Source organism: Eubalaena glacialis, chromosome 6, assembly GCF_028564815.1.
Source record: "Eubalaena glacialis isolate mEubGla1 chromosome 6, mEubGla1.1.hap2.+ XY, whole genome shotgun sequence".
Classification (NCBI taxonomy): domain Eukaryota; kingdom Metazoa; phylum Chordata; class Mammalia; order Artiodactyla; family Balaenidae; genus Eubalaena; species Eubalaena glacialis.
The window spans coordinates 131,930,282-131,957,430 of NC_083721.1; the positions used below are offsets into that span (position 1 = coordinate 131,930,282).

The 27,149-nt window shown below is 33.7% G+C and overlaps 1 protein-coding gene across 3 annotated transcripts in view; it reads left to right on the forward strand.

Moving 5' to 3' along the window:
* Positions 1-27,149, forward strand: part of STAG1 (STAG1 cohesin complex component) — a 430,559-nt gene that overhangs the window by 383,385 nt on the left and 20,025 nt on the right. For 2 of the 3 annotated variants that reach the window (XM_061194628.1, XM_061194630.1), the window contains 4 exons: positions 7,864-7,944; positions 22,196-22,288; positions 24,307-24,481; positions 26,199-26,338. In XM_061194628.1, the coding sequence (XP_061050611.1) occupies positions 7,864-7,944; positions 22,196-22,288; positions 24,307-24,481; positions 26,199-26,338 (489 nt within the window). The remainder of the gene's footprint in view (positions 1-7,863; positions 7,945-22,195; positions 22,289-24,306; positions 24,482-26,198; positions 26,339-27,149) is intronic. The other variant, XM_061194629.1, reaches the window with a different exon arrangement.

Here is a 27,149-nt window from a genome sequence, read left to right on the forward strand (position 1 = left end):
TTCTGTATGAGAATTAACTTGTTAATTACTAATTAACAATTATAATTATTGCTAATTAACCGTAACAGTCTGTTATTAAGAACTAAGGGTTATTTTATACATTGCAGACACTCACTCATGTAGACCAAAACACCAACCCCATAAGTTAGGTATAAGGTGGTGTTTAGGTGTGAGCGCATCCATTCCTGTTTTAGTAATATGGGATGCTTAGATGACACTTCATTATACTAAAGTAATCAATAGATATAACAAAATTATAATTTCATGTTAAAAGTTCATCATAGAAACAATGCTTTATTATTGCTATGATTAACTCTTAAATTGCCTTAATTCATGTCTTTGATCTCTACTTTATAGCCACTCTTAATAACAAATGTCCCTGATTATGTTAGGTGTTTTATTATAGTTTGTGGGAAAATGCTGAAAATTTGACCCCTTGTTTTTCTTCATTTATTGTTTACTCTTCAGCTTTGATCCTCTTTTCATCTCAAACTTTTCAGTAGCCTAAATGCAATTCACTGATATTCTAAGCTGTGCTTCAGAGTTGAAAGGGAATGATAGAGTTAAGATAATCTTTTTTTTGGTTTTCACATTTTCCTCAAGAAGAGAATAAGAATAGCACTTCTCTGTTTTATCTGGAGATTATAACTATATCTAAATTTATTTTTAATTCTCCATACCATCATTTATTGTCTTAGACCTGACTTGTTACAGTCTCACAATGTTTTTCTGTGATTATGTTGGTTTTCTGTTATTTATTTTGACTGCATATGCATTACCTACCCAATTTTGTTTTAATTTCTTTGAGTAAGAGAGCATTTATGTGACATTTGCTTTAACTTTGTTAACTTCTTAGACACATATTCTTTATTACTTGAAACGTGTATGAAGTTTGAGTACATCACTACTAGATTGTACTCTTATTTATTTTAGCAATCAGAAATTATTTAGCATTTAGCATCTCTTAGAAACATCTCTTTAGATACCCAGTACTGAGAATCCAAAACCTGTATTCAGCCGTTTCTTCATAGGACCATGCAAGCTTACTTTTTAAAATTCCAACTCTGTTCCTTTTAATTAGAATCCAAGAAAGTACTCTTTTAGAGCAAGGATATCAAAGAACTGCCAAAATGTTTGCTGTTTGTTAACCCTCAGTTATGCTTAACATTTTGAAGATACCTTAAAACTTTCTAGCTCTTTTGGGGGAACTGTATTGTCCTTATATGCTTGACTGTTTGTTTTCCATGGTAACCATTTCAACTAGAAGTTTCACAGTCCCACCCTTCAGGATTAACTGAATTCTTTTTCCTTCCTCTTTTTGTGATCTACCTTTTCTCATGTCAGTGCTATTTTAACTATTATAGTAGAATAGGTAAAACCAACGTTTAAAAAATTTAGCTATTCTTAAAATGCTTTTTTTAAAGTTGAATTATAGAAAAGTTATAATCGAAAAATCAGCTCTCTTATTTCCTTCAATTCATCAATTGTCAATAATTTTTCCCATTTGTACTCTTACATGCTTGCGAGCCTCTCCCTCGCTCGCTCTCCCTCTCGCTCTTCCTCCCCATATAATATTAATATGCATGTGTACAATAAATATTAATAATATTTTTATAGCAATTTTTCTCCAGCCCAGGATCCAAGCCATAATAGCACATTGTATTTCTTTTTTTTTAGAAAAATTTTTTAAATAAATTTATTTATTTATTTTTGGCTGTGTTTGGTCTTCGTTGCTGCGCATGGGCTTTCTCAAGTTGGCGGCGAGCGGGGCCTGCTCTTCGTTGAGGTGCACAGGCTTCTCGCTGCGGTAGCTTCTCTTGTTGCAGAGCACAGGCTCTGGGCGCGTGGGCTTCAGTAGTTGTGGCGCATGGGCTCTAGTAGTTGTGGCGCTTGGGCTCAGTAGTTGTGGCTCATGGGCTCTAGAGCACAGCCTCAGTAGTTGTGGCACACTGGCTTAGTTGCTCCATGGCATGTGGGATCTTCCCAACCAGGGCTCGAACCCATGTTCCCTGCATTGGCAGGTGGATTCTTAACCACTGCACCACCAGGGAAGTCCCACACTGCATTTTTGTAATGTCTTTTTTTTGTTCTCCTTTAATCTGAATGGTTTTTCACGCTTTGCCTTTCATGACATTGACATTTTGAAGAGTACAGACCAGTTATTTTATAGAATGTTCTCCATTTACTTTTGTCTGATCTACACATTTAGATTGAGATTATGCATTCATGGCAGGAATGCTACATAAATGATACTCTGTTTTCAGTGAATCACATCAGGAAGCACATGATGGCAGTTTGTTCAGTATTGGTGATAATTAATTTTGATCACTTTAGTGAGGTCTGCTAAGTATCTCCCGTGTAGAGTTACCATTTTCTTTTTAGATGAAGAAGTAATCTGTGGGAATATTCTTTAAGACTATGTAAATAATCCTGTTTCTTATCAAACTTTGACATAATAATTGGAGCATTCTTTTGTGATTTTGCCTGGCTCGTTTATTATTATGATAGTCACAAAATGGTAACTTAAGTGGTGTTTTCCTAACTCTGTCATTTATATTTATTTGTTGGCCCTCTGCTATAAGGAAGAACTTTCCCTTCTCCCTTTGGTTATTTATGTATTTATTCATTTGTTTACCTTTTTAAATTTTAAATTTATTTTTTAAAATTTAGTATCAGTATGGACTCATGGATTTCTGTTTTATTCCTATTCTGTTCATCTGGTTAAAACAGTACTATTGTTATTCATTTTGGTGCTGAAATTGTTGCAGATTTAGCCAGAGGGAATTTCTTCCCAGCCTGCTCCTATGTGCTTTAAATATTTTTTTGAGCACTTCCATACTTTCTGGCACAAGAATATGTTCCAGGGTCTGTTTATGCCTACCCCTATGCTAATGAATTCTTAACCTATGGAAAATATAAAACTTACTGCAGTTCCTTAACACAATAGTCATTAGTTTGTAAAGAACCCACATTTCAGAATTTATTGTAGTATTTCTTCATACATTTTTTTGTAAAATGAAGGCAAAAAATATTTAAATTCTCCTTATCCTGTTTTATGGCCTTTGTGCCAATTTCCTGTTGGTATATCTGTATATCTGAAAGTTTAAACCTTCTCTTAGGCAACATCTAAGAAAAATTAAATATTAAAATTCTGCTTCAATACATAGTTCCAAGAATGTCTTTCCAGATTCTAAAAATTGAAAGCCAATAAAAAACAATTCATAAATTATTTTGGTAAATATGTGCTATATTACAAATTAGTGTGATTAAACCCATAAAGAAGGAAATGTAATCATATCAGTAACTTTGGGCCTATCAAGCCATCAATAATAGAAAATTTAAGATTTGTACTTATTATGTACCAGGTACTATTTTAAGTCTTTATGTGCATACATTTCTTGAAGCCTCATGACAACCCTATGAAATATACATCGTTATTCTCATTTTATTGATTATGAAACTGAAACATAGAGATATTAAATAACTTGCCTAAAGTCTCATAGCTGTTACATACCCACTTTAACCAAGCTTTTAAATTCTTTTCATTGTCTCTTCAAATTTTCTACTGCTAATTTGCTACTACCGTTTATAGTATCCCATGCCTTCTGATGTTTGCCCCATGTCAAACTCTTATTATTTTGTATTTTTATATTTTCCAAACTTCTTTTGTATTGTATTGTTTCAGTGGGAATTGTGGGGAGAGATTAGATGCTGGTACTTAACCTATCATTGTGAACTGGAAATCAACACATTTCTTTAGACAGAACATAATACATGAGTTAAGTTTAATTTTAGTCCAGTTTTTGCTTATGATTATATTAAGGCTTATTTGTTACTAGCCTCAATGTTTGTGCTTTTCTTCGCATTTACTCAAAACTATTACTGCAAACTCTGCTCTTTGCCACATTGATTCTTATTTTTTTAATTATCATACAGTAAAACTGACTTGTCTTCCTTCCTATGTAAAGTTATGAATTTTAACATATGTATAGATGTACATAGTCACCACCACAATCAGGATACAAAACAGTTTCATCATCCCCAAAACTTCTTCATATTATCCCTTTATAGTCATATGATTGAGCTACTTACAACTCCTGAAAACCACCCATCTGTTTTCCATCACTATAGTTTTGTCTTTCTGAAATTTCCAAATAAATGGAATTGTACAGTATGTAAACCCTGAGCATAATGCCTTTGAGATTAATCCAAGTTGTTGTGTGAGTCTGTAGTTGGTTTGTTTTTACTGCTCAGTTGTATTCCATTGTGTAGATGCGCCACAGTTTGTTTTATTCATTCAACTGTTGAAAGATATTTGGGTTGTTTCCAACTTTTGGCTATCACAATAAAAAGTGCTATGAATATTTGTATACAGTCTTTCGTTTGAACATAAATTTTCATTTCTCTAAAGTAAATGCCCAGGAGTATAATTGCTGGGTCTTATGATAAGTATATGTTTAACTTTATTAGAAACTGCCAAACCATTTTCCAGAGTGGCTGTACCATTCTGCATTTCTGCCAGCAATGTATGAGAGTTCCAGTTGTTCTGCATCCTCATCAGCACTTGATATTGTCAATATTTTTTACTCTAGCCATCCGAGTAGATATGTAGTGGTGTTTCACTGTGCTTTTTAATATATATTTTCTTAATGCTAATGATGTTGAACATCTTTTCATGTACTTATTTACCAGGCTTATGCCCTTTTTGGTGAAACCATGTTGATTATTAATTTGTACCTAAAGGCTCTTTTTAAAAGGGAATATTAATGTCACTCATGTTAACCAAGTCTAAATATGATAAAAAGATAAGTTTTGGATATCAGAAGCAGACTAGTATTAAGTTTAGTTCACTCTTTTGTCATGTACTTGTCCACTAAAAAATTTGAGCCTCCTTCCCCTTTAAAGTCTCTTGCAAACAGAAAAGTAAAAGAGCCTAAATTTATCCCAGTCATTATGTGGATTTTCAGAATTTTAAACATGTCCTATATGTGTAGATAACCTATATCTACACATGCATTTATTAGTTTCCTGTCAGGTTTTATTTTCAGGCAAATTCAGTTTTTCTAAACTTTAAACACTCTAAGAGTTTATCTCTTGGTCTTAACTTAGATGTAATAATACAGTTCATCTTCATTTTCAAGATATATCATTAGCTGTAGGTTGAATGATTCTCATTGATTCAATCTGCTAATCAAAGGTAGAGCTAGCTCCTTTAAATAGATAAAAGTAATTATTAAGAAAAGAGGCTAATAAAAAATAATTTTTATGTTGGTTAAGGTAATGCTAACTGCTATAATAGATTAATCTCAATATCTCAGAGGCTTAACACAATAGAAATTTATTTCTCACTTACATAACCATAAGGCACAATTAAAGGAAGCGGTGTGTCACTGCACTGCCAAGTCATTCAGGGACCCATGGTCTCTTGAGTTATAGGTATCCTGCTGGCAGATAGGGAAGGAGAAGATGGAGAAGGCAGTCCTGCTTCTTAACTAATTTTTGCCCAGAAGTGTGCAATATACATTACTATGTCCTTCCAGGTACATCATTGCCTTGTGGAAAAATGAGGTCAGAAGAGTAGGGTTGGGAGAAATTCTTAGTCATCAGAATAATTGGAATTATTTGAAGATCCTTTCCAGGGTCAGAGCAGTGTTAGTCAAGAAAAGGCAGAAGGACTGTGGTGCTAATAGGTTAGAATAATCTCTTTTGGCTTTTTCAGTTTTTTATTGCTTGTCCTTCTTGTTTTACCTGTACTACAGAAAGATGAAGTTGCTAAATAAACGACTTTTGACGAGTTAGGATAACACTGATAGTATGGGGGATAAAATCAATATGACTGATGTAAAGCCTGGAAGAAAGAGTTCTGAATTTTCTTTTGAAGTGTGATCAACTGTATTGTTATATAATTATACCTGTGAGAAAGCAAAATGTTTCCCAGTCAATAAGAGTGAGCTTTTTATTTTAAAATAATACAGTGGAGCCCTTTTAAAGTAAATGTATGATGAATACCAATATATTGAAAATTAAAATGGAGATGCTCTATTGGAAATAGGTATTGAAGTGACCAATCTCTCTCTTATAACCACATCTAAGAAACTTGTGCACAACTTTGGAACACACTTTGAATAATTCCTAGTATATAGGTCATAGAAATGTAGAAGGAAAGGAAATGATATTTGTAATGATTAGGATAGATATAACCAAAATCAAGCAGTTCTTCAACATTACTTTTTTCCATATCTTAATTTCCCATTGGTTAATGTTCATTTGTATATCACTCTTCTAGTAATTTAACAGTGCAGATTGTTTCAAATTCAAGAAAAAGTTTTAAATCACACAAACCACTTTAGTACTTCTTATTATAAAGTAAAGGTTATCAAAAGGTGTCTCAGAACCAGAGGTGTACCATATTGAGTGTCCCCTAAGTATAGTAAGATGATTTCTTTAGCATTAATGTTCATAAGTTGACAGTGTTTCAGTAGTCTTGTTTCTGGCATTCTGACATGAATCAATCATTTAATTATCATGTTTAATAAAACCCTGACATCTTATTAGTTTTGTATGAAAAGCAGCACCACTCATCCCTCTAATTCTGATGAGTTATTTTCAGTGCTGAGTAGGTGCATTGCAGATATCTTTTACTTACGTGATCTGAAACCTGAAATTTTTAAAGTAAAACCAGCCAAAATTGTACTTCCTGAAGCATTCCACTTACTGATTTCTCTTTTGATTTATTCTCTACATTCTCTTAGGGTTTTTAGTTTATCAAGAGGAGAAAATAATAGAGACACTATCATAAAGGAATATCATATTATCAGACATGCTTTATTGCAATAAAGATGTACCATGTATTCAAACAAAAATGTAGTAAAAGACCTATCCAAAATGAAATTTTCTTTTTTATTATGATTCTTAACCAGTTTTTATTTTCCTAAATTCTTCTATTTGTCTCTCTGAAAAATATGGATAAACATTTCACAGAACAGGAATTCAGGCCCAATGAAAAATGAAAAGGTGCTTATCTCCATTGGTAATTAGAAAAATGTAAATTAATACCACATTAAGATAATACTCATACATAATAAAATCACCAGATTTAAAACATCTGATGATATCAAATGTTGGTAAAAACATGGAGCCACAGGAACTGTCAGAGACTATTAGATACAGCCACTGTGGACAAAAATTTGGTACTATCTACTGTAAAGTTAAATATACACATACTGTATGACCCAGCCGGTCCTGTTCCCAGAGCAGTGATTCTCAAAGTGTGGTCCAGGGAGCCTGGGGGAATTTCCAGGGCAGGCTCATAAGATCAAACTATTTTCATAGTAAGAGGAAGATGTCTTTTGCTTTCTCTCACAAATGTAAATTGGAGTATTGGTGTCATATCAAAGAATATCCACATTTTTCTACAAAGACTAATCTGTGACACAGTATTTTCTTCATATACTTCAATCATTGTTTTGTATATGTTTTATGCACATTTCTGTATGTGTTTTATTTTAAAAATTCTTTAAAACAAAATAAGTAATCATTTAGGTGTAAAATTTGGATAAAAACAATTTCTTCAATCTCCCCTTAAAAATCTGACTGAGCAAAGTATTCTGACAGTGCAGTTTTGTTTAAAGCATAGTATCATTTGGGTCCATATTTATCGAGATACATTATCTTTATTCTCTAGATTGATATGTTGGTTTTGTCTTTTTTTAACTAAATATTATTTTATACATTCTCATTAATTCTACAAATATTTGGACTTGAAACCTTATTGTAAGATAAAAACTATGATAAATATTGTTCTCTTAATATTGTACAAACGTAAATTATGTCTCATTTGTTTGAATTTTTTATTTGATACAGATAGTCGTACAGGCACTGCAGTGTTCCCATTACTCGATTCTTTGGCAGTTGGTGAAAATTACTGATGGTTCTCCTTCCAAAGTAAGTAAGAGTTTCTGTAGGCAGAAGGGGTACTACTAAAGCAAAATAACTTTGCTTAACTCATTATTTAATAATTTATTTTTATCAGTTATTGTAACAAATTATAATTTTAATAAAATATATAATAATTATTGTTATCAATTCTTGTTTTATCCTATATATATATTTTACCTCTTTGGAAGATAAACAGTTTTTCGAGCAGTAGACACAGAGTTATATGTATATACAAAGTTTAAATTCTTAATAAGAGATAACTGTTGTTGAAACCACAAGAGCTCTGATAGGTGACATGCTATAAAAAAGAGAATAATATTGAAAGACAAAAGTATGTAGCTTTCAGTTCTGGCATTATGGCACCTTGGGGCCAAAACTAAACAACACTTTTATTTTTTAAGTTTACATCGTTGGATAAAAATTTTTTTTTTAATTTTTAATCTACACGTGACCATGCAAAACAAAAAGGAAAATACAAACCAGAAGTTAAGTGAAACTAGGATCCAAGAGAGTCAAGCATAGTACTAAAGCCTACTTAACCTTGAAGATATTTTCTAATCTAGGCGAATCCCAAGACCCTCGCGAGGAGGAAAGTCTAGTAAGTAGCATGTCTCCTTGATAAATTTGGGATCCTAAAGAGCTACACCCAGCATGAGGGTAAATTAGAAATAAATCCATACCAGTTCCATTCATGGGGGAATATAAGGAAAACAGCCTGTCTTAAAATTTGTCATTAATTAAAGTGGGGAAAATAGGTCACCCATGAAAGTTTATAACCATGAGCTAACTGTCACATAGGTTTGCACCCTAAATTCTTACAATTTCTGTGGTCCATTAGAAAAAAAAAACAAACAAAAACAAAATAAGATTTTGATTTAAAATGTTCTGTAGTGGTGGTATCCCCAAGCAACCTAAGACAATCAAATATAAATCATTTCTGAAGGAACTTGCCTCAAAGAGTTTTCCACAAAGTTTTAAGAAAAATGAGCTCATGGTAAAAAAAAAAAAAACTCTACTAAAAAGAAAATTAGAAACCATGAAGAGAATCAGACTAAAAAAGTATTTTATACATTGGAATTATCTGACTTAAATATAAAACAAATATGTTTCAATTGTTTTATGAAATCAGAGAGTCTTGAATATATGAGTAAAGAGAAAACACTTGATAATGAACCAAATAAAAATACTATGATGTTTACATATCCTCAGCTTAACAAAGCACAAGCTATTCAACCAGTAAAAAACATAAATAATACATTTCCATATAGAACCAACTGCTTGATATGGAGCGTTCTTTTCTCAGAGAAAGAATTTCTTTTCTTTTTGTCCTTTCCAATGAATAATTTGAGGATTTCTTTGCCTTTGGAAGTAATTGGGGTTTTTTTTCTATTTTATTAACAGTTTCAGTCTTGAAAAGCAAAAATCAAAGTTAACCTCTTTTATTGGAAACAAAAACCACTTTAAAACTATATTACATTTTCATGTTTTTTAAAATGTTCTTTTATATGGTAAGATTAAAGGAGATTGAATATATGTAAGTTAAAATTTGAAAGCAAGAGTTTATATATTATACACAATTACTTTTATTCTGATTTTTTCACCTGGTTGACTTTTACATTGTTTTTTTCCACTGACATCATTTTGGTTATCTGAGTTATTTGTATTTTAACTGAATGTTGATAACTACATTTTAGTAAATTTGGAATATACACTAGCCTAAAACTTTAGCATAATTAGTGGTTATTTCCTCCATTTAATTTAAATTCTGTCCCTTTACAACTATGTTCCATAATTAGAGTGAGAATCTCTATTCTTGGACCTACTTCTTTGAATATTTTCTATTTTTTTAATCCTGTTACAGCAGAATTATTTTGAGATTCCTTGCCTTTCTATTTAATTTTCATCTGATACATTCTCCTAACAAAAATAACTTCCTTTTTGTCATTAACCATTCTACAGATTTTGTTGTTGTCATTGCCACAGTGGCAATGCAGATTTTGCAGGCAACACTGATTTTCTTCATTCCAGAAAGAATGCCATAGCATCTTTTAGGTGCTTTATTGTTCAGTTGATTCCCATTTGTAGTTTTGTGTGCATTTATATCACGTGTGAACTTCTCCTTACTTAGGTGTCTCTCAAGTTGTTTCTTCTCACTTTGAAGTTGTTGATAATTTTTGTAAACCAAAGTATATTTAGTAATCGTGTATTGGTTGCATCTGTAGTTTAAAAGTGGTTCTCTCAAAAAGATAATCTTGAAAAACATGAATCTTCAGGACACATGCAAACTTGAAAAATTAATCTTTCGTTGCTAATATTCCTCCTTTTAAAATAATTATTTTAATGATTCTTACTTATAATAATCACAAGATCAGGAATTGCCAAACTTTCTAATCCCCTATATGATATAGGATATCTCTGAAAATGTAAGAGCCACATACATCAGCTTTGTACACATGTAATCTATATTATTAACATCCCACTTGATAAGATATCAACTTCTTAATTATAGTCTCAGCCACATCATTAACTTGTGTAAATAACCTTTAGGCAAGTCACTTAAATAATTTTAAAATAGATAATTTATATCAAAGCATTTTATCAGTTGTAAAGGGCTTTCCAGGTACTAATAACAAGTGAAAAATCACTTATCTGTGTCTCAGGTTATATTTTATGAAATTTAAAGTTGTATTGGGCCAATTCTTTCTAGCTCTAGAATTCTGCAATCTATGCTAAGGTTAATAACTGCTATACTGAAGATGTCTGGATAAATATACAAGAATCTTAACAGTGGTTACCTCTGGGAAATAGAAATTCTTTGGGGGCAAGCATACGCAGGAAAGAAATTTACTTTTCCCTTTATACCTTTTGATACTTTTTGAGGGATTGTTTTTGTTGTTGATATTTAAAGTGAATATTAATATCACAAAAATTAATTTTTAAAAACTACTACTATGAAAACTTCTTGATTCTCCATCTTGTAATCATAGGTTTTGGTTTATCACATATAACTCACTGAGTTGTTGGACCTGAATGAATACTAGAAAAGTGCTTAGTATGTTCTGTATCTTATTTGGTGTAGCAGCATTCTTCTGTTGTTTGTAAATGTAATATTAGAGCTATAAAGGAATTTGGAAATAATTTGATGAAACCTGTTTGTTTCAGGTAAGGCCTAAAAGGGGGCATTGTTATTTTTACCTTGTTGATATTTTACATTTTGTTAATCACTTTAATATAAATGCTCTAATTTAATTAAATCTGCTTAATAATCCTATAAAGTGGATGTTATAATCCCATTTTACAGATAAGGAACCTAATACTTAACAAAAATTGAGACTTGTCTAAAATCACAGACTTACAGCACAAGTCTTTTGAATCTCAATCCTAGTGTCTTTCTGTTAGTACTCTTTAAAATCTTGTATTATGAAGCTTTTAATACAACTACGTTTATAGAGTTTTGTTGGTGGTGGTTTTCTTAAAAACAGATTTTCTAAGGACACACTGGTTGACTCCTCACTGAACACAAACTAGCAATATCAGTTATCAGTTAGTTGGGTATTGAAAAATTATGTCACATGGCAGTTTTCTTTCATCATTCTGTATCCCTAAAGGTATTTAAATGAGAAGTTACTGTGATTTTAAATGGCTGAGTTGGTAATGTCAGTGGCTTAGTGAAAGTATATGGAAGACTTTGCTAATGATTCACCTGAAATTCTCTATTCTTTTTTTCCCTTTGTTTCCTGAAATTTAAATGTAATACAGCAGACCCTTGGGGTCTATATATTTAACATTTGTAATATTGATTTTGTAGAGACAACTTGAAAGTCTTATTACATGAATTAATTTTGGTTTTTTGTTGTGGAATAATTATGTTAATATAGAATGAGCCATTTATCTAGTGAGGGAGCTGGCCACCTGACTGCTCTGTTTTTCTCTACTCATTGTTACATTTATAGAAATTCATTTAAATCTCTGAAGAGGTCACTTACATTTTTAATTAATAAATTATGCTTATTTGTTTTTGGTGTAAAAGACAAGGTAGAATGGTTTTCTTAAATTTGAGCTTTCTTACTTGAGTATGTGTTCATTGTAAAGACTATATACATAAAATAAAATTTCCAAATCTTACCACCTGTGGATAACCACTGTTAATATTTTGGTGTATTTTCTTTTATTACTTTTTCTTACATATTTTTCAATCTTACTGAGATCATGATGTATTTATAATTTTGTCTCTTCTTCAATTAACATAACATTTTCTTCATTTATTAAATGTTTATAGATAATATTTTTAATGTATGCATGGTGGTGCCTAGTATAGCTATACCATAATTTATTTTACCACTCTCCTCTCTTGGATATTTAGGTTGTTTAAACATTTTAACTAATAAAATTAATTATGTGGTGGACATTCTGGTGCAAAAGCTTGTTCTGTGTTTTGCATTGTTACATCTTATATTCTTAGAAATGGAATTGCTTGATCAAAGACTGCATACTTTTAAGGCTTAATACATATTGCCAAATTGCTCTTTAGAGAGTACTTTCTAAAATTTATTTTTCTTCCCTATTGTCATGAACACTGTCATTCGGGGTATTATGAATGGTAGTTATATTTGAAGTTTAAATTCAAATTATAATTTAACTCAACAGTAAACAGTATTCTGTAAATTGAAGTATACGAGACGACTGTATCAAGAACAGGATTAGATCTTTATTTGAAATAGAAGTGCACTGGGTTTCACCAATGGGTATTTCCTCTGTTCCCCTAATTTCCAGAGTTGAAGCTCTTTGGCAGTCTCACAGGTCATGCTCAGTATACTTTGCTCCGGTGCCCCCTAGTGCTGGTCCTGTAGAAGCAGCCTTCAGTTTCTCTTCTCTGTAGCAGAAAACATCCTTCTTCCTTCAGCTCCTTCTGGACATATACAAAGACATTTAAAGAGCCAGGTAAATAAGAGTTAGGGCTAAACTAATGCCCCTATTGCCTTTTTTGGCCTGGGGATCTAGAATTTATCCTCAATTTTTTTTCCTCCTGGGAGGAGCTGTCCTACTCTCTGTAGTCTTAAATTTGTAGTGCTCTCTGCCTCACCCTGCATGTTTCTATGCTGGACAGCAGTAGGAATGGCCTGGGGCAAACATCGCTGCATTCTGGACCCAGGCCTTATCCCTAAGTCTTTAAATTAAAGACAATCTACATCCCCCAGAGAGCTACAAGTCAAATTATTATTGAGGAGTATAGCATGTTTACTGTGAAATTTGTTCCTCCATCACCCTCTTGACTGAAGGTTCTCCTCTGCAAATTTCAACTTGTTTACCTCCAAACAAACTGGGGAAAGGAGAAGTTTAGGGTGAAGATGGGACTAGTGGTGGCCAAGCCCCATGAAGAGACATGTTTAACCTTGCTGTGTATAAAACTCTACAGGCTGCTTTCTAGATCTCTTCCTCTCCCCTTCCCAGTCCTTTTAGAATAACAATTAATAAGAAAAGAGATAGCTCACTCAGGTCCTTCCCCCAAATTCCTGTAGTAACAAAATATAGATAGTACCTCTCCATCTGCAGAGTTAACTGCTTTGAAGGGGAAGGGAATGGGGCCAAGAGTTGGAAATAATAGCTATCCCTCTAGGAATGAATTTTTAGTAGTTTATAACCATTTTACTTCATTCTTTTCTAGATCTTTTCCCCCTACCTTTTATTTCTTGAGAAGACTATCCTCAGTAACTATCTAGTTAGTTTTAAGCCTTTCTTTTTGATTGGTCCATGACTTCAGAGTCGTTCTTTGATAGCTTTGTTTCTATTAATATATCCTATCTCAAGTGCCTGATTGGCTGGTCTAGGAAAGTTAGGAGAGAAAGATCCAGGACTTGTTTTTATATTCATTTCTTGTTCAGCTCTCAGAATGTTCTTTTTTTAAAATCTGGAATACATAAGTAGATGGCTGTTTATACTGAACTCTGAACTTGTCCAAAGTTTTATCCAACTCTTAACATTCTAAAAACCTGTGGAAATCAGAAGTAAATATGTTCAACTTAGAAGAGAACTTACAAGTCATGATTCCAACAGTCTATTAAGAATTCTATGCTGTGTTTGCAACGCTATTCCTGGGCCTCTACTTTTGGAGCTTTCTATCTGTAAGGAATACCTTCCCACCCCTTGAAGGACAGCATAAGGCTTCCTCAGCTTCCCTAGCCTGTCCAGTTGGATGCTGTTTTTACTTACACAGGGACAGTGGTCTTTAAAGTACCACTTTATAAATACTCTTAACTCCTAAGATATTTAATAGCTCAGAATCTAAGTAATGAGCCAGGACTGAGAAGATCTACTCTAAATAACAATTATTATAATGTAAAAATGTGTTTTAACTGAGTTTATTAGAGGACTAAAGCAACATTAAGAATATTTAAATGAAACGTTAACACTTCCCACATTTCAGTACAGAGATTGGAGATCTTTCTCCACCAAAATTAATGATAAAAGTTTACTTTCCTGTCAGGCCATTTATTTGAGTAAAAGGAAATAAGTGTTTTAACCTATTTAATATTCCCTGATAAAGTAATGCCTTTTCCTTTCCACAGTAGGTTTTTTATTTTGAAATTTTTTTTTCCAGTGGTCATTCCGTAATTACTAGGTATTTGTTTAAACGACTTGTTGTTGCTCACCTAATTTATATATATAAGAAGCTCCCAGTTTATAAATAGGATATACTTCCAGCATTTTTTGTGTTGGAGCATGGTCTTTGGAGTTAAATCCGAGTTTGAATTTTGACTCCATTTCTTACCACCTATGACAAAGGTATGCAAGTTACTTCACATTTGAACTTCAGTTTCCTAATATGTGATATTCACTGCTGGATAAGGTTGTTGGGAAGATTAAATTAAAAGAAATGTTTCAGTCAACAATAATTATTGTTTTGATGGCATTAAACTGCAGTCCTAGTCTGTGCTTTCCTAATCTTCTCCCCTGCCAAAACCAAAAATTAATACTAAATGAACTATTATATAAGGTTATGGGAGCATGTAAACATGCTCAGTATCTACTGTAGGTTTGGAATATAGCATGGTAGATTTTGTCCTCCATCTGTATTTTGAAAATCTGGGAATTCAAATCTCTCGCTTTGGTCCTAACAGTCACTACTTTTCCCCTGTTCCTCTGACTCCTCCTTTAGCTTCTTCATCTTTGTACATCACAGAAAAGAGAAATCAGAAGATGTTTTGGAACTACAGTAGGCAGCTTAAGGGTTCCTGGATCATAAGTGGATTAGCCTTTGAGGCAATGGCAGGAGTCAAGCAGGTGGGGATTCAGATCGCCAAGAACAGCAACAACATTGAAAACTAGGTATTACATTTGGGGTTTAAAAATCCAGTAGTTATTTTACTGTGTATTAACAAGAGTGGTACACTCACTCCTTAACCTCAAAAGAGAAGCTAGTAGCAGTTATTCATATAAGAAAGCAATTTCAAAGATATTCCATAGGGTTTACCCTACCACAATGGTGACACCGATGCATCCCAAGTGAATGAATTTAGTTACATGTGTTTCTATCATATTTACTATGATAGAATGACTTAGTTGAGCTGAAAAATAATTAAATGAGCCTCGTTATATGTTAGTAATGATGCTAAGTACAGATAAGCATAACACAGTGTATACCTCCAAAGAGCTTTATAGCCCAGTACAGACTGGACAAACTATATAGCCCATGGGCCAAATCTGGCCAGACACCTGTTTTTGTAAATAAAGTTCTAATGGAACGCAGTAATGCTCATTCATTTATGTACTGACTAGGGCTGCTTTCTTGCTCCAGTGGCAGAGTTAAGTAGTTCGAACAGAGACATTATGACCCACAAAGCCTGAAATATTTACTATCTGACCCTTTACACAAAAAGTTTGCCAGTCCCTGGCCTAGTAAGGTAACCCCTTGGTCTTGTTTGTAACTAGTTTAGTTTTGTGCCCCATTTTTATCATGAAAACTGATCACTAAATTCTTAACAGGCTTTATTTTCATATTCTAAGATCTTTGGCCTGATCTAGGTCCTTATTTTACACCTTTATCCTGTTTTATTTCTGCCTATTCTAAAAATGTGTATTTGTCAGATAATGTTGAACTAGTTTTATGTATTTACTGCTAGTTTTTCCATGGCTTCAGTTTCTGGCTATGATTACCTTAATGGTATTTCATAGTTGTGGATAAAAGGACAGCTAAATTTAGTCTTCCTCTAGACACATAAAATTGTGATACAAAATGAAAAGAAATCACCCATTTAAAATCTGCATGTTCTGTGTGTTTCGGAATTACACCCTTATCTTTCCTCACTGACTATAATCATATGGAGTACTTAGCTGTTAAGGGGCAATCTACATTTAAGACCTTTTTTTTTCTTCCCAAGATGTTAGGGTATTTTGAGCCTTTTTGTACCTTTGAGAAAACTTCTAATATAGCTTATATGATAAATTCACCATCTTAATTGTGCCAGCCTTATTTGGGAGTCTTCATTGTTGAGATTTTGCTGGTCGGGGTGTATTTTTAAAACATCATCTTAACTCATTAAGAGATATTTCTCTTATTTTTGTCAATAGATCACTGAAAAACTGAAACTGTTTTAGCCCTTTCACATTAGAGCATATTGGGTTTCAGTCTTCTAATTCGTGGTTTCACTAGATCTACAGGGAAGCAAAAAAAATTTTAGCCAGGCTAGTGAAGCAACTTGCAAAAGGCATACAAAAGAATATAGCCAAGATATTATAATTTAAATTTCAGTGTAATCTTCTCACCTGACCCATTTGAATTCCTTTCCATAGCTACTTTAGGAAAAAGTGCTCTTAACGCCAAGCTGCTTTCTGAAAATAAGAGAAAATGTTGGTTTCATCTAGGAAAACACATTTGAAAGGAAGCACCATATACTTAGTCTACATTCTCTTATATGGACTGAGAGAGGAGATTACTCTTCTACTCTTTGCCTTCAGTTTCATCCCTATAATTCAAGTACTCTGGCTAGAAAGAGTAAGTAGAATTTATTTAAGTAGAATTCCATTGTGTTCAAAGCGTTAGAGGCACTCCCTGAACATTCTAGTTGCTTAAAATTGCAGTCTAGATAATTAGCATACCTTGTTCTTGGGTTGTTCTTTTTCAGCGTCTTTTGGGTTGACTGGCATTTTTGTTTATATATAAATATATTTGACTAACTGGAGTTTCAAATTTCTTGCCTCCATAATGCTGCCTGTTTCTTCAATATGTTAATTTTCCCACATTATAAAAAGAGTCATTATAGCAAAATGGTTAAGAGCACAGACTCTGGAAGCAGACTGCTCTGGATAATTTACTACTCCACTTACTAACTGTGTCTTTGGGCCTGCATTTAACATTTCTGTGCCTGTTTCTTCATATGTAGAATGGGAGTGATAATAGCAATACCCATCACAGTTGAGAGGATTAGTTGAGTTAATATGTGAAAAGCTTAGATTAGTAACTGGTACACAGTTAAGTGCCAAGTAAACGTTAACTTTATGTAGTGTAAGATGCCAGCATAATGAAGTTTGTAGGAAAATTGTGTTCTGAAATCCAAAAAAACCTAAATTCCGTTCCCAGCTGTTCAAAGGAATCTACTATATGAGATTAGCTAACTCTGTTAAATATACAGTAACTGTGCCTATTTACCTAAACCTGTTGATTGGTGCTTATATTTCTCTCAATGAATTCTAACTGATTACAATTAAGTTAACTTTCTTGAGCATTCAATATTTAGGTTGCATCCAAATCTATGCTAAACTTATTGCTAAAGAAGGCCTTTAGCTTCTCTCAGTATTTCCTTGGTTACTTCCCATTTCCACTTTCTTCTTAAAATGCTACAATCAGTAGGTTGCTTACTTAGTTGTGATGTTAAATTTACAACTCCTCAGATGAATTGGCAAGTAATCATTTTACATAAGACACATTTGCTTTATGATTGACCTTTAAAGGAATCTTTTGCCTCCAACTCCAAAGATAGCTGATTCCCTAGACTGCTTCAAACTGCACACTAACCATGAAACTTAAGGGAATAAAGGAGCATTAATACCTCCTAGCATCATTTTTTAATTATATTTATTGTGTGATAAAATGAACACATTACATATTTCTCCCTAGGATTGTGGTATCATCTGTATTATGTGTACTTGGATTTCATTCAGCAAATATTTACTAAACATCTGCCCATGTGCCAAGCACTATTCTAGGTACTAGCAGGAACTGAACATTCATCCTTTGCATACTACGTTTACCAGTTAGCACCTGTATGTTCTCCTTTGAGTGCCTAAATTAATTCAGCAGAATCACAGAATGCGATAGAACCTCAGAGAATACATAGTTCAACCCTCTTGTTTATAGATTTTTAAAATCTGTAATCCTGGGATATAAGATAATTTCTCTAAGGTCACATAGCTAGTTAGTAGCATGGCCTGCATTTTGTTTTTCTTTCAGTTATTTATTCAACAAATATTCTCAAATCTTTTATATTGAAAAAGTCAACAAAGACGCCAAAAGACCTCTAACAGCCATCCTATTTTTCTCACTCTTTACTGTTTTTGTTTTTTGTTGTTGTTGTTTTTAATAGATCTTTATTGGAGTATAATTGCTTCACAATACTGTGTTAGTTTCTGTTGTACACCAAAGTGAATCAGCCATATGCATACATATATCCCCATATCTCCTCCCTCTTGCGTCCCCCTCCCACCCTCCCTATCCCACCCCTCTAGGTCATCGCAAAGCACCGAGCTGATCTCCCTGTGCTATGCTGCTGCTTCCCACTAGCTAATTATTTTACATTCGGTAGTGTATATATGTCAATGCTACTCTCACTTTGCCCCAGCTTCCCCCTCCCACCCTGTGTCCTCAAGTCCATTCTCTATGTCTACATCTTTATTCCTGCCCTGCAACTAGGTTCATCAGTGCCATTTTTTTAATTTTTTTTTAGATTCCATATATATGTGTTCACATACAGTATTTGTTTTTCTCTTTCTGACTTACTTCACTCTGTATGACAGACTCTAGGTCCATCCACCTCACTACAAATAACTCAGTTTCGTTTCTTTTTATGGCTGAGTAATATTCCATTGTATATATGTGCTACATCTTCTTTATCCATTCATCTGTCAGTGGACATTTAGGTTGGTTCCATGTCCTGGCCATTGTAAATAGTGCTGCAATGAACATTGTGGTACATGACTCTTTTTGAATTATGGTTTTCTCAGGGTATATGCCCAGTAGTGGGGTTGCTGGGTCATATGGTAGTTCTGTTTTTAGTTTTTACAGTGAAACTTTTTTGAAAGAGTTGCCTTCTTTCTTATCTCCTTTCTACCCCTTGTGGTTTGACTTTAGCCCTTTTAATTACTTTGAGAGTGTTCAACCCAAGGTTACTCACAACCTTGAGTTGCTTTATCCTTGCAATACTTTCTAATCCTTATATCTTGTTTTTTGGTAACATTTGTCATTGTTAAACTATTCCATTCTTTTTTCTTTTTTTATTTTTTTGGCTGCGTTGGGTCTTCGTTGCTGCACGCAGGCTTTCTCTAGTTGTGGCGAGTGGGGGCTACTCTTTGTTGTGGTGCGCGGGCTTCTCATTGCGGTGGATTCTCTTGCTGCAGAGCATGGGCTCTCGGCACGCGGGCTTCAGTAGTGGTGGCTCACGGGCTTAGTTGCTCCACAGCATGTGGGATCTTCCCGGACCAGGGATCAAACCCGTGTCCCCTGCATTGGCAGGCGGATCCTTAACCACTGCACCACCAGGGAAGTCCTTCTAGTCATTTTTAAATGTTTTCTTTCCTTACCTCTGGGATGCCATGTTCTGGTTTTGTTCTTACTTCTCAGACCATTTCTTAGATTTCTTCATATGCTCTTCTTTCTCATCCATCTGTTAAATATTGGTGTTCCCCAGGATACTTTTGTCAGCCCTCTTTATTTACATATTCTCCTTTAACAGTCTCATCTACTTCCATTGCTTCTGCTGCCAGCTAAATACAGAGGACTCCCAAGTCTCTACTCTTGCTCAGATTCTTTACCATGGACTTTGAATTCATCCAACTGCCTACTAGACGTCTCTAGTAGCATATCTTTCAGGGATCGCAGATCATCATCTCTAAAGCCAAACTTGTTACCTTAGCATTTGTTCCTGTGTTAACTATCTTGGTGACTTATACTGTAAGCCATTTAGTAGGCAACTACCTAGAAATTTAGGCATAACATCAACATCCCCTGTTCTGATTAGTTCCTAAATTCTATCAATCCTGCTGCTTTAATTTCTTTTCACTCTGTTTACATCTTTTCTGCCAACATTTCATTTTCAGGCCCTCATTTTAGATTATTCCCATGGCCTTTGTTAATATGTGATGAACTGTAGAATAATGATTAGAAGCATGGGCTTTAGAGTCAGATAACCCTAGGTATGGATCCTTACTCTATCACTTAGAATCTATATGTGCTCTGAACTTCAGTTTCCTCATCTGTAAAATAGGAGTATTAACCACTTACTTCATAGAGTGATTGTGAGACTTCAATTTATGCCCCTTAGAACACAGTATTTGGTACATAATAAGCCCTCAACAGAAGATTGTATTTGCTATTAACTAGCCTCCCTATTTTATATCCTTCTCCCTTCTGCTTAGAATATGATTCTTTAACATAAATTATTAGCAACTTCATGATAAAAATCCTATTCATTAGTTCCTTTATTGCCGACAGGATAATAGCCAAATAATTTAACATGGCATTTTAAGTACTTTCCATTTAAATGGAAAATGGGTCCTCTTTTTCTCTTCAGTTTTCTCTCACCACTCTCCTCCCTGTTTGTGCCTCAACTGCAATAAATTAGCAGTCTCTCAAAAACGCCTCTGGGCTTTTGAACATTCTGTGCCCTCTGGAACACCTTTCTCTATAGGTAGATAATTTTTAGTTGTTCAGAACTCAGCTTACATGTAGTCTTCTTTGGGAACCCTTCTGTGACTACTTTTGACTCTGGGTTAGGCTTTCCAACATAGCACTCCTTACATTCTGTTGCGGTTGCCTGTTCTCTTGTCTGTTTCCCCTAATGCTTTGTGAGTCTTTGAAATTAAAGGTCAAGGAATGTTGAGGTTTGGTTGTTGGATGTTCATCTGCAGGAACATTAAAGGTACTGGAGGCAGTGTCCTTTTTACTACTCTGCACAAGATGATCTTATTCCTTCTTCTGAATATTGCACTCATTTTAGCAAGAGGAAATATGTATAATTTTTAAAGTATCATTATTTGGGATGTGAAGATCCCAAAAAGGAATAAGTACGGTCATCTGTACAAAATAGAGTAGTTCAAAGAATTTTAGTTTCACAGAGTACTTTTTAAAAGTGATTTCTACATCAGCCTATGCTCATTTAATTACTCTTCATTACTATTTTAAATATTGATATCATACTGAGTCATCTGCATGCATCTTGCTCATTAGTCAGTGAAAAGAACGTGAACTCTGATATCAGACTGTCCTGGTTTCAAACACTTGCTAATAATAACTACTTCTTCTAATCAATATAAATATGGAATTATGTAACAGCCCTCATACCAGTGCCTGGCACATTATAGGTACTTGATAAATTTAAATTTCCTTTTATACTTTTTAAATGTTTCATTTTGAATATTATATGGCCATCTGATTAAATCCTATTCACCCATCCAATCTTAGATTAAAGGCCATCTTTCTATGAAGCTGCCTCCAACTCAGCTCTTTCTGCTACAGTTAGAGTTAACACCAAAAAAGTAAACACTTAATTACTCTTTAATTGGTCTAACTCCCTGCTAAGATGTTAACTCTTTGAGAACATGGACACTATCTTAAAGTTATCTTTTCCCCTTGACATTTTGCAGAGTCCTGAGAATATGGGAGTACATGTTTATTGCTTAATTGATTTTTTTCAGTATGCTGCTGCACTCTCTCACTTTACTATCAGCTAGTATTTGCTATAGGAATGGCTAAAAATTTTAATATCAGCCGGAGTAAACCATATTGATAAAGGAAAATATGTTGGAGGAAATCATACTGAGCATTCCAAAGCTAAATAGAGCTGAGTATTCAGGATTATCAGTTTCGCTGACCCTTCCATTAAGATAACTAGGAAATAACTATATGATTTGGTTCCCAACAATAAATTTGGTTTTATGAATTTCCTTAACAATAAACTAGTTTGGCTATTTTCCATTTATTATTTCTTCTGGATCAGTTTTCTAGGATATTGTAATTCATGCTTGTAAATTTGAATGTGTCTTACAGGAGGATTTGTTGGTATTGAGGAAAACAGTGAAATCCTTTTTGGCTGTTTGCCAACAGTGCCTATCTAATGTTAATACTCCAGTGAAGGAACAGGTAAGAAATTGTCAGTTAAGAGCTCTCAATAAAAATAACTCAAATGAGTTACTGAAGAACAGTAAGAAGATGTAAATTTTTTTTAAGAAGATGTAATTTTTTATTACATCTTAGCATGCAGGTTTATCCCTAACATTTGTGGCACCTGGGACAAGAATATAGATGTCTGAATATTTAAGTTATAAAGTAAGCTACCCTGTTACATGTCTTTGTACCTTGACAAGTATACTGTCATAATGGCCTGGAAGGCCGGGTTCAAATTTAGAATTCTTGATTCCTACGAGTTCTATACCAGAACTTGGAGGGTTGGGGAGCTGGCACAGGGTCCACCTTCTCTTCTCACCTTCAGCTCTTTCCCACACCAGGTAGAACTCCTCACACATGCATATGAACAATTCAGCCCCCATATCCGAACTATCAACATCACTTCCTCAAACAGCTGCTCCTTGATTACCCTAGGGCCTAGGAGTACACACTGGGGATGCAGTGTGTCTAGGAAAGATGCCTGTGCACCCCCTGGTAGCAGAATCAGGTCTGTGAGGGCAGGGAATTCCTGAATCCCTGTACCTGGGCAGTGATGTAAAGTAGGGGTGCAGGTGGGCATATCCCATTGGTCCAACAGACTCCTCACGCCTTGGGAAAGGTCGTAGACCAAAGAGGGTCAAAGTGGAGCCCAAGGCAATACCATTTTCACAAAGTGATTTTGTAATCTATTTAATTATTCTGTTCTATTAGGAAATATTTTTATATAAAACAGATATACCTTTTCCATATCGTTTTTTATTATGATGTTGGGCTAGAAAACGAGTCTATATCTAAAAGAGTACAGCAGTACTTACCCTTTGCTATCTCTTCTTACAAATAGGTTATCCAGGTCTCTTCTATATTGAGTTATCAGCATCTAACGTAAATGGGAACAGAAATGGTCTTTCCTAAACCTTATTCTCTAAACCTTCTGAACTCAACCAGTGCTGTCTAAAAAGTACTAGCTCAGGACATTTAAGCCAAAAATTCAGTGTTTCTGCATCCTCACTGTTTGGTGACATGCAAAAGTATGGCCTCAGTTAAAAATATATATTTTCCTGGATTCCTTTCATGTTCTCCTCTTTTCAAGTGACTCAAATAATGTATTTCATGGTTTTGTACTTAGAGCATGAACTGCCATGAGTCTTGCTGGAGGTAAACAGCCAAGTATACAGCCATCTCCAGATACGTTCCAAAATTATGTTTTCCCATAGAAGTCAATTTTTAGAAGGGGGTGAGTGGATTGTTTTGAGGTATCAGAGCCCTCAGTTATTCCATAACAAAATCTTTCAGTTTCAATAAACTGATGATACAAGTTTATTTTGTACCATCCATTAAATAGGATAAATGTGGCAACATAACTATAATACTTTCTCTATGGGGAAATATATTGAAAGTTTCTTTATGTGATTACATTTGTTGGGAAGCTTTCAGTCACTGGTTTTTATGTGAATGATCTTGAATTCAATTTTAACCTACTGTTAAAAATTTTATTTTACAATAGATTTTTTTAAAGAAGAATCTACAATAGGAGCTTACAGATTTAGAGTACTACATTGTAATTTGTTGAATTATACAGTTTGTCTTAAGATTTATGCTTATTATTTGATTATGCAGTATAAGATTGATTTGTGACATCTGTCATTAATTTATTATATCAATTTTGTATTTCCAGAGTTGAGTTTAACTCATATTTTATGAGTTCAAGTCAAAAATCTCTTAATCAACTGTTTTGAGTTAATACAGCCAAGTAAAAGAAATAGGTTATATTTAGGGGGGTGGAGAGTCTTAAGTATGACTAGTATGTAATGAGACAAAATAATTTTATTCAGTTTGGAAATTAAAATTAAGTAGCTGCAATTTGAATACTCAGAATTTCTATTATGGTACTGCTATTGAGCTGTATTTAATTTAGTATATTTTCATTAATATTGATTTGTAGTTACAGCTACATTTGTACAATATTTTACTGATGAATTTCCTTTGCATTCCAGGCTTTCATGTTACTCTGTGATCTATTGATGATTTTCAGCCACCAATTAATGACAGGTGGCAGGGAGGGCCTTCAGCCTTTGGTGTTTAATCCAGATACTGGACTTCAGTCTGAACTCCTCAGTTTTGTGATGGATCATGTTTTCATTGACCAAGATGAGGAGAACCAGAGCATGGGTATTTGTAGCTATCATTTTGTCAATATTGATCTTGTTTTACCAACCCCGAAAGATATGAGAAAAAATTTCAAATTCAATCCTAAAAAATACTACAATTTCTCTCTTTAAAAAAAAAGTTAATACATTCATGTAGTTCAGAAACCAGCAAGAATAAAAATATACACGGTGAGGTGTCCCTGCTTTAGCTTTAACATAGTACCTTAAAGATCTTTCCCCATCACTACATACAGAGCTTCCTTATTCTAATAGCTACATAGTATTTTATTATTTAAATATAGCATAGTTTATATTATTCATCTCATATTGATTGACATTTGGCTAGTTTCCAATCTTCTATTATAATCTATGCTATAATGAATAATTGTGTACATTTGTCATTTCCCACATGTGTAAAATGTATATTTAGGATAGATTTTTTTTTCTAATTGAACTGCTTCCAGGTTCACAATTTTTCTAAAGGAAAGCATCTGAGTTCCTTTCTGCTTCTGAGTAGTGATCATATATTACTTAAATTAACAAAATGTGACTCTAAGATACTAAGTGCTAAAAGAATGTTATCAAACCTCACCAGTCAAAATTGTGCTGAGCCTGCAGAATGAAAACTTAGTAAAATTAGACTGAATATAAATAATTATAAATAAATATTATATAGGTTATTTGTGAAATAGATAATCTCTAAGATCTGTGGCATATCAGATCCACAGATCTACCTGGTGCTATAAATGTTCTTTATTTAACAGAACATTTTAGAAAATACTGGGCTGTGAACAAAGGATCTTTATTTTGAGCTCATATTAATCTCAGGAGATAAAATTTACCTTCTACTTATCTTAAGCAAAAAGATTTCCAACTTCTCAAAGCATTGATGCTTCACAGCAGGACCAGTTAAAAGAAAGGGAAGAGAGAAGTTGAGAGTAAGTTTTTTTATGAATATATACATGCAAAGAAGGGAAGGAAGAACACTGTCCCTAAATAAGGGCACGCCAAAACATGAGAGGGTCAGTACAGAGCCTGAAACAAATGTGTTAACTTTTATTGTCTATGGCCTTGTGGAGAAATTTTTCTTGGGATTAGAAATAGATAAGCCAATAGGGCCTGAGAATCTAAAAATTGAGGAATAAAGACTGCTTGTTTGAAAGCATTTGGTAAGGTTTTGTTTAAAAAAATGCGTATGTACATTAACATGGTTTGCAAAATATACTTTCTCAGCTTACAGTGTAACGATGTTTAGGACAAGAACTGAAAACTAACTCCTCCATATAATTTCCATTACTCCCCATATATTTTTCTAAAAGAAAACTTTTTCCCTGTGTCTTAAAAATTTCTAGAAATTTCTTCTCTATAGAAATACATAAGCACATAAGGAATATTCAGATAAGAGAAGACAGCATTTTAAAGGTAAACAGAACAACAGTATTATTATGACAAAAGTATCAGAAAAAAAAATCTGTATGGTTTGTTTACCTTACTTAATCTTTGCTATGACAGTCTCCTAGAAGACAGAAACCTTAGTGCCTACTAAGTGTTTAATAAATGTTTAACTAAATATAGCACCCTAAAATAATGAGTATAACTAACAGTTTTTATCCCATCTAAAACTGAATTGTACCTATTTGTAAAGTTATAAGCTGGTTTTTTTATTATGCAGATTGTCTACATTGTTTTACCTTGGATAAAGGGCCAAAGTTCATAAGTAATTTATTTTCTGTGGTTAGAGGGTGATGAAGAAGATGAAGCTAATAAAATTGAGGCCTTACATAAGAGAAGGAATCTACTTGCTGCCTTCAGCAAACTTATCATCTACGATATTGTTGACATGCATGCAGCTGCAGACATCTTTAAACACTACATGAAGGTATAGTTTTACAGTCTTTTTTTAAACGGGTAAAAGGATATTTATGTATTAAGATAGTAGTTTCATATTCTTATTTTTCTCCTTCCACTTAAGTGGCAGAGAAGTTTGCAATTAAAAATGAAAGAATGATGAATAAGCTAAAATTGACAGCTTTTACCTAAATATTATTGATGATTTTCTGACATATTTAAAATTCCTCTCTTTTATATATGAGCTTTTTATCACTCTATACTATTATATCAATTCCATAAAGTAGGAGTTGCTTACATTTGTATGAAAGAATGCCTTTTTATTTTCATGAGGCCATGGACTCTTACGGAAGAAAACTAACTCTATTCCCTATGAAATCTCTTCAGATATATTTATAAGTATGCCTACTACTGTGTTGCCAGGCACTCAAGTTACAAAGATTTTTAAATTCCTGCTCCAAAGTGGTCTAAAGCTGGAAATAGTCAAGTAATTAGACAATTGCATTTATACAGTATAATAGAAGTACGTATAGGGGTTCCTGGAAATATATAAAACAGATACCCCACTCTTAAGAAATATGAGGGTTAATGAAAACTGCTTAGAAGTGCCTTCTGAACTAAGTCTGAGACGATAAGCATAAATCAGCCAGTCAAGCAAAAAAGTAGTGGGAGGACTTTTAGGCAGATTGGACTTAGTGTACAAAGCAAAGGAAATGAATTGTTTGGGGGAAATGCAAGTAATTTGATATAGCAACATAGATTGCTTATGAGAATGGAGCCAGAGGTAAGATTTAAAGAAACTGACAGGGTAGACCTTATATGCTGTGTGAGAACTTGGGATT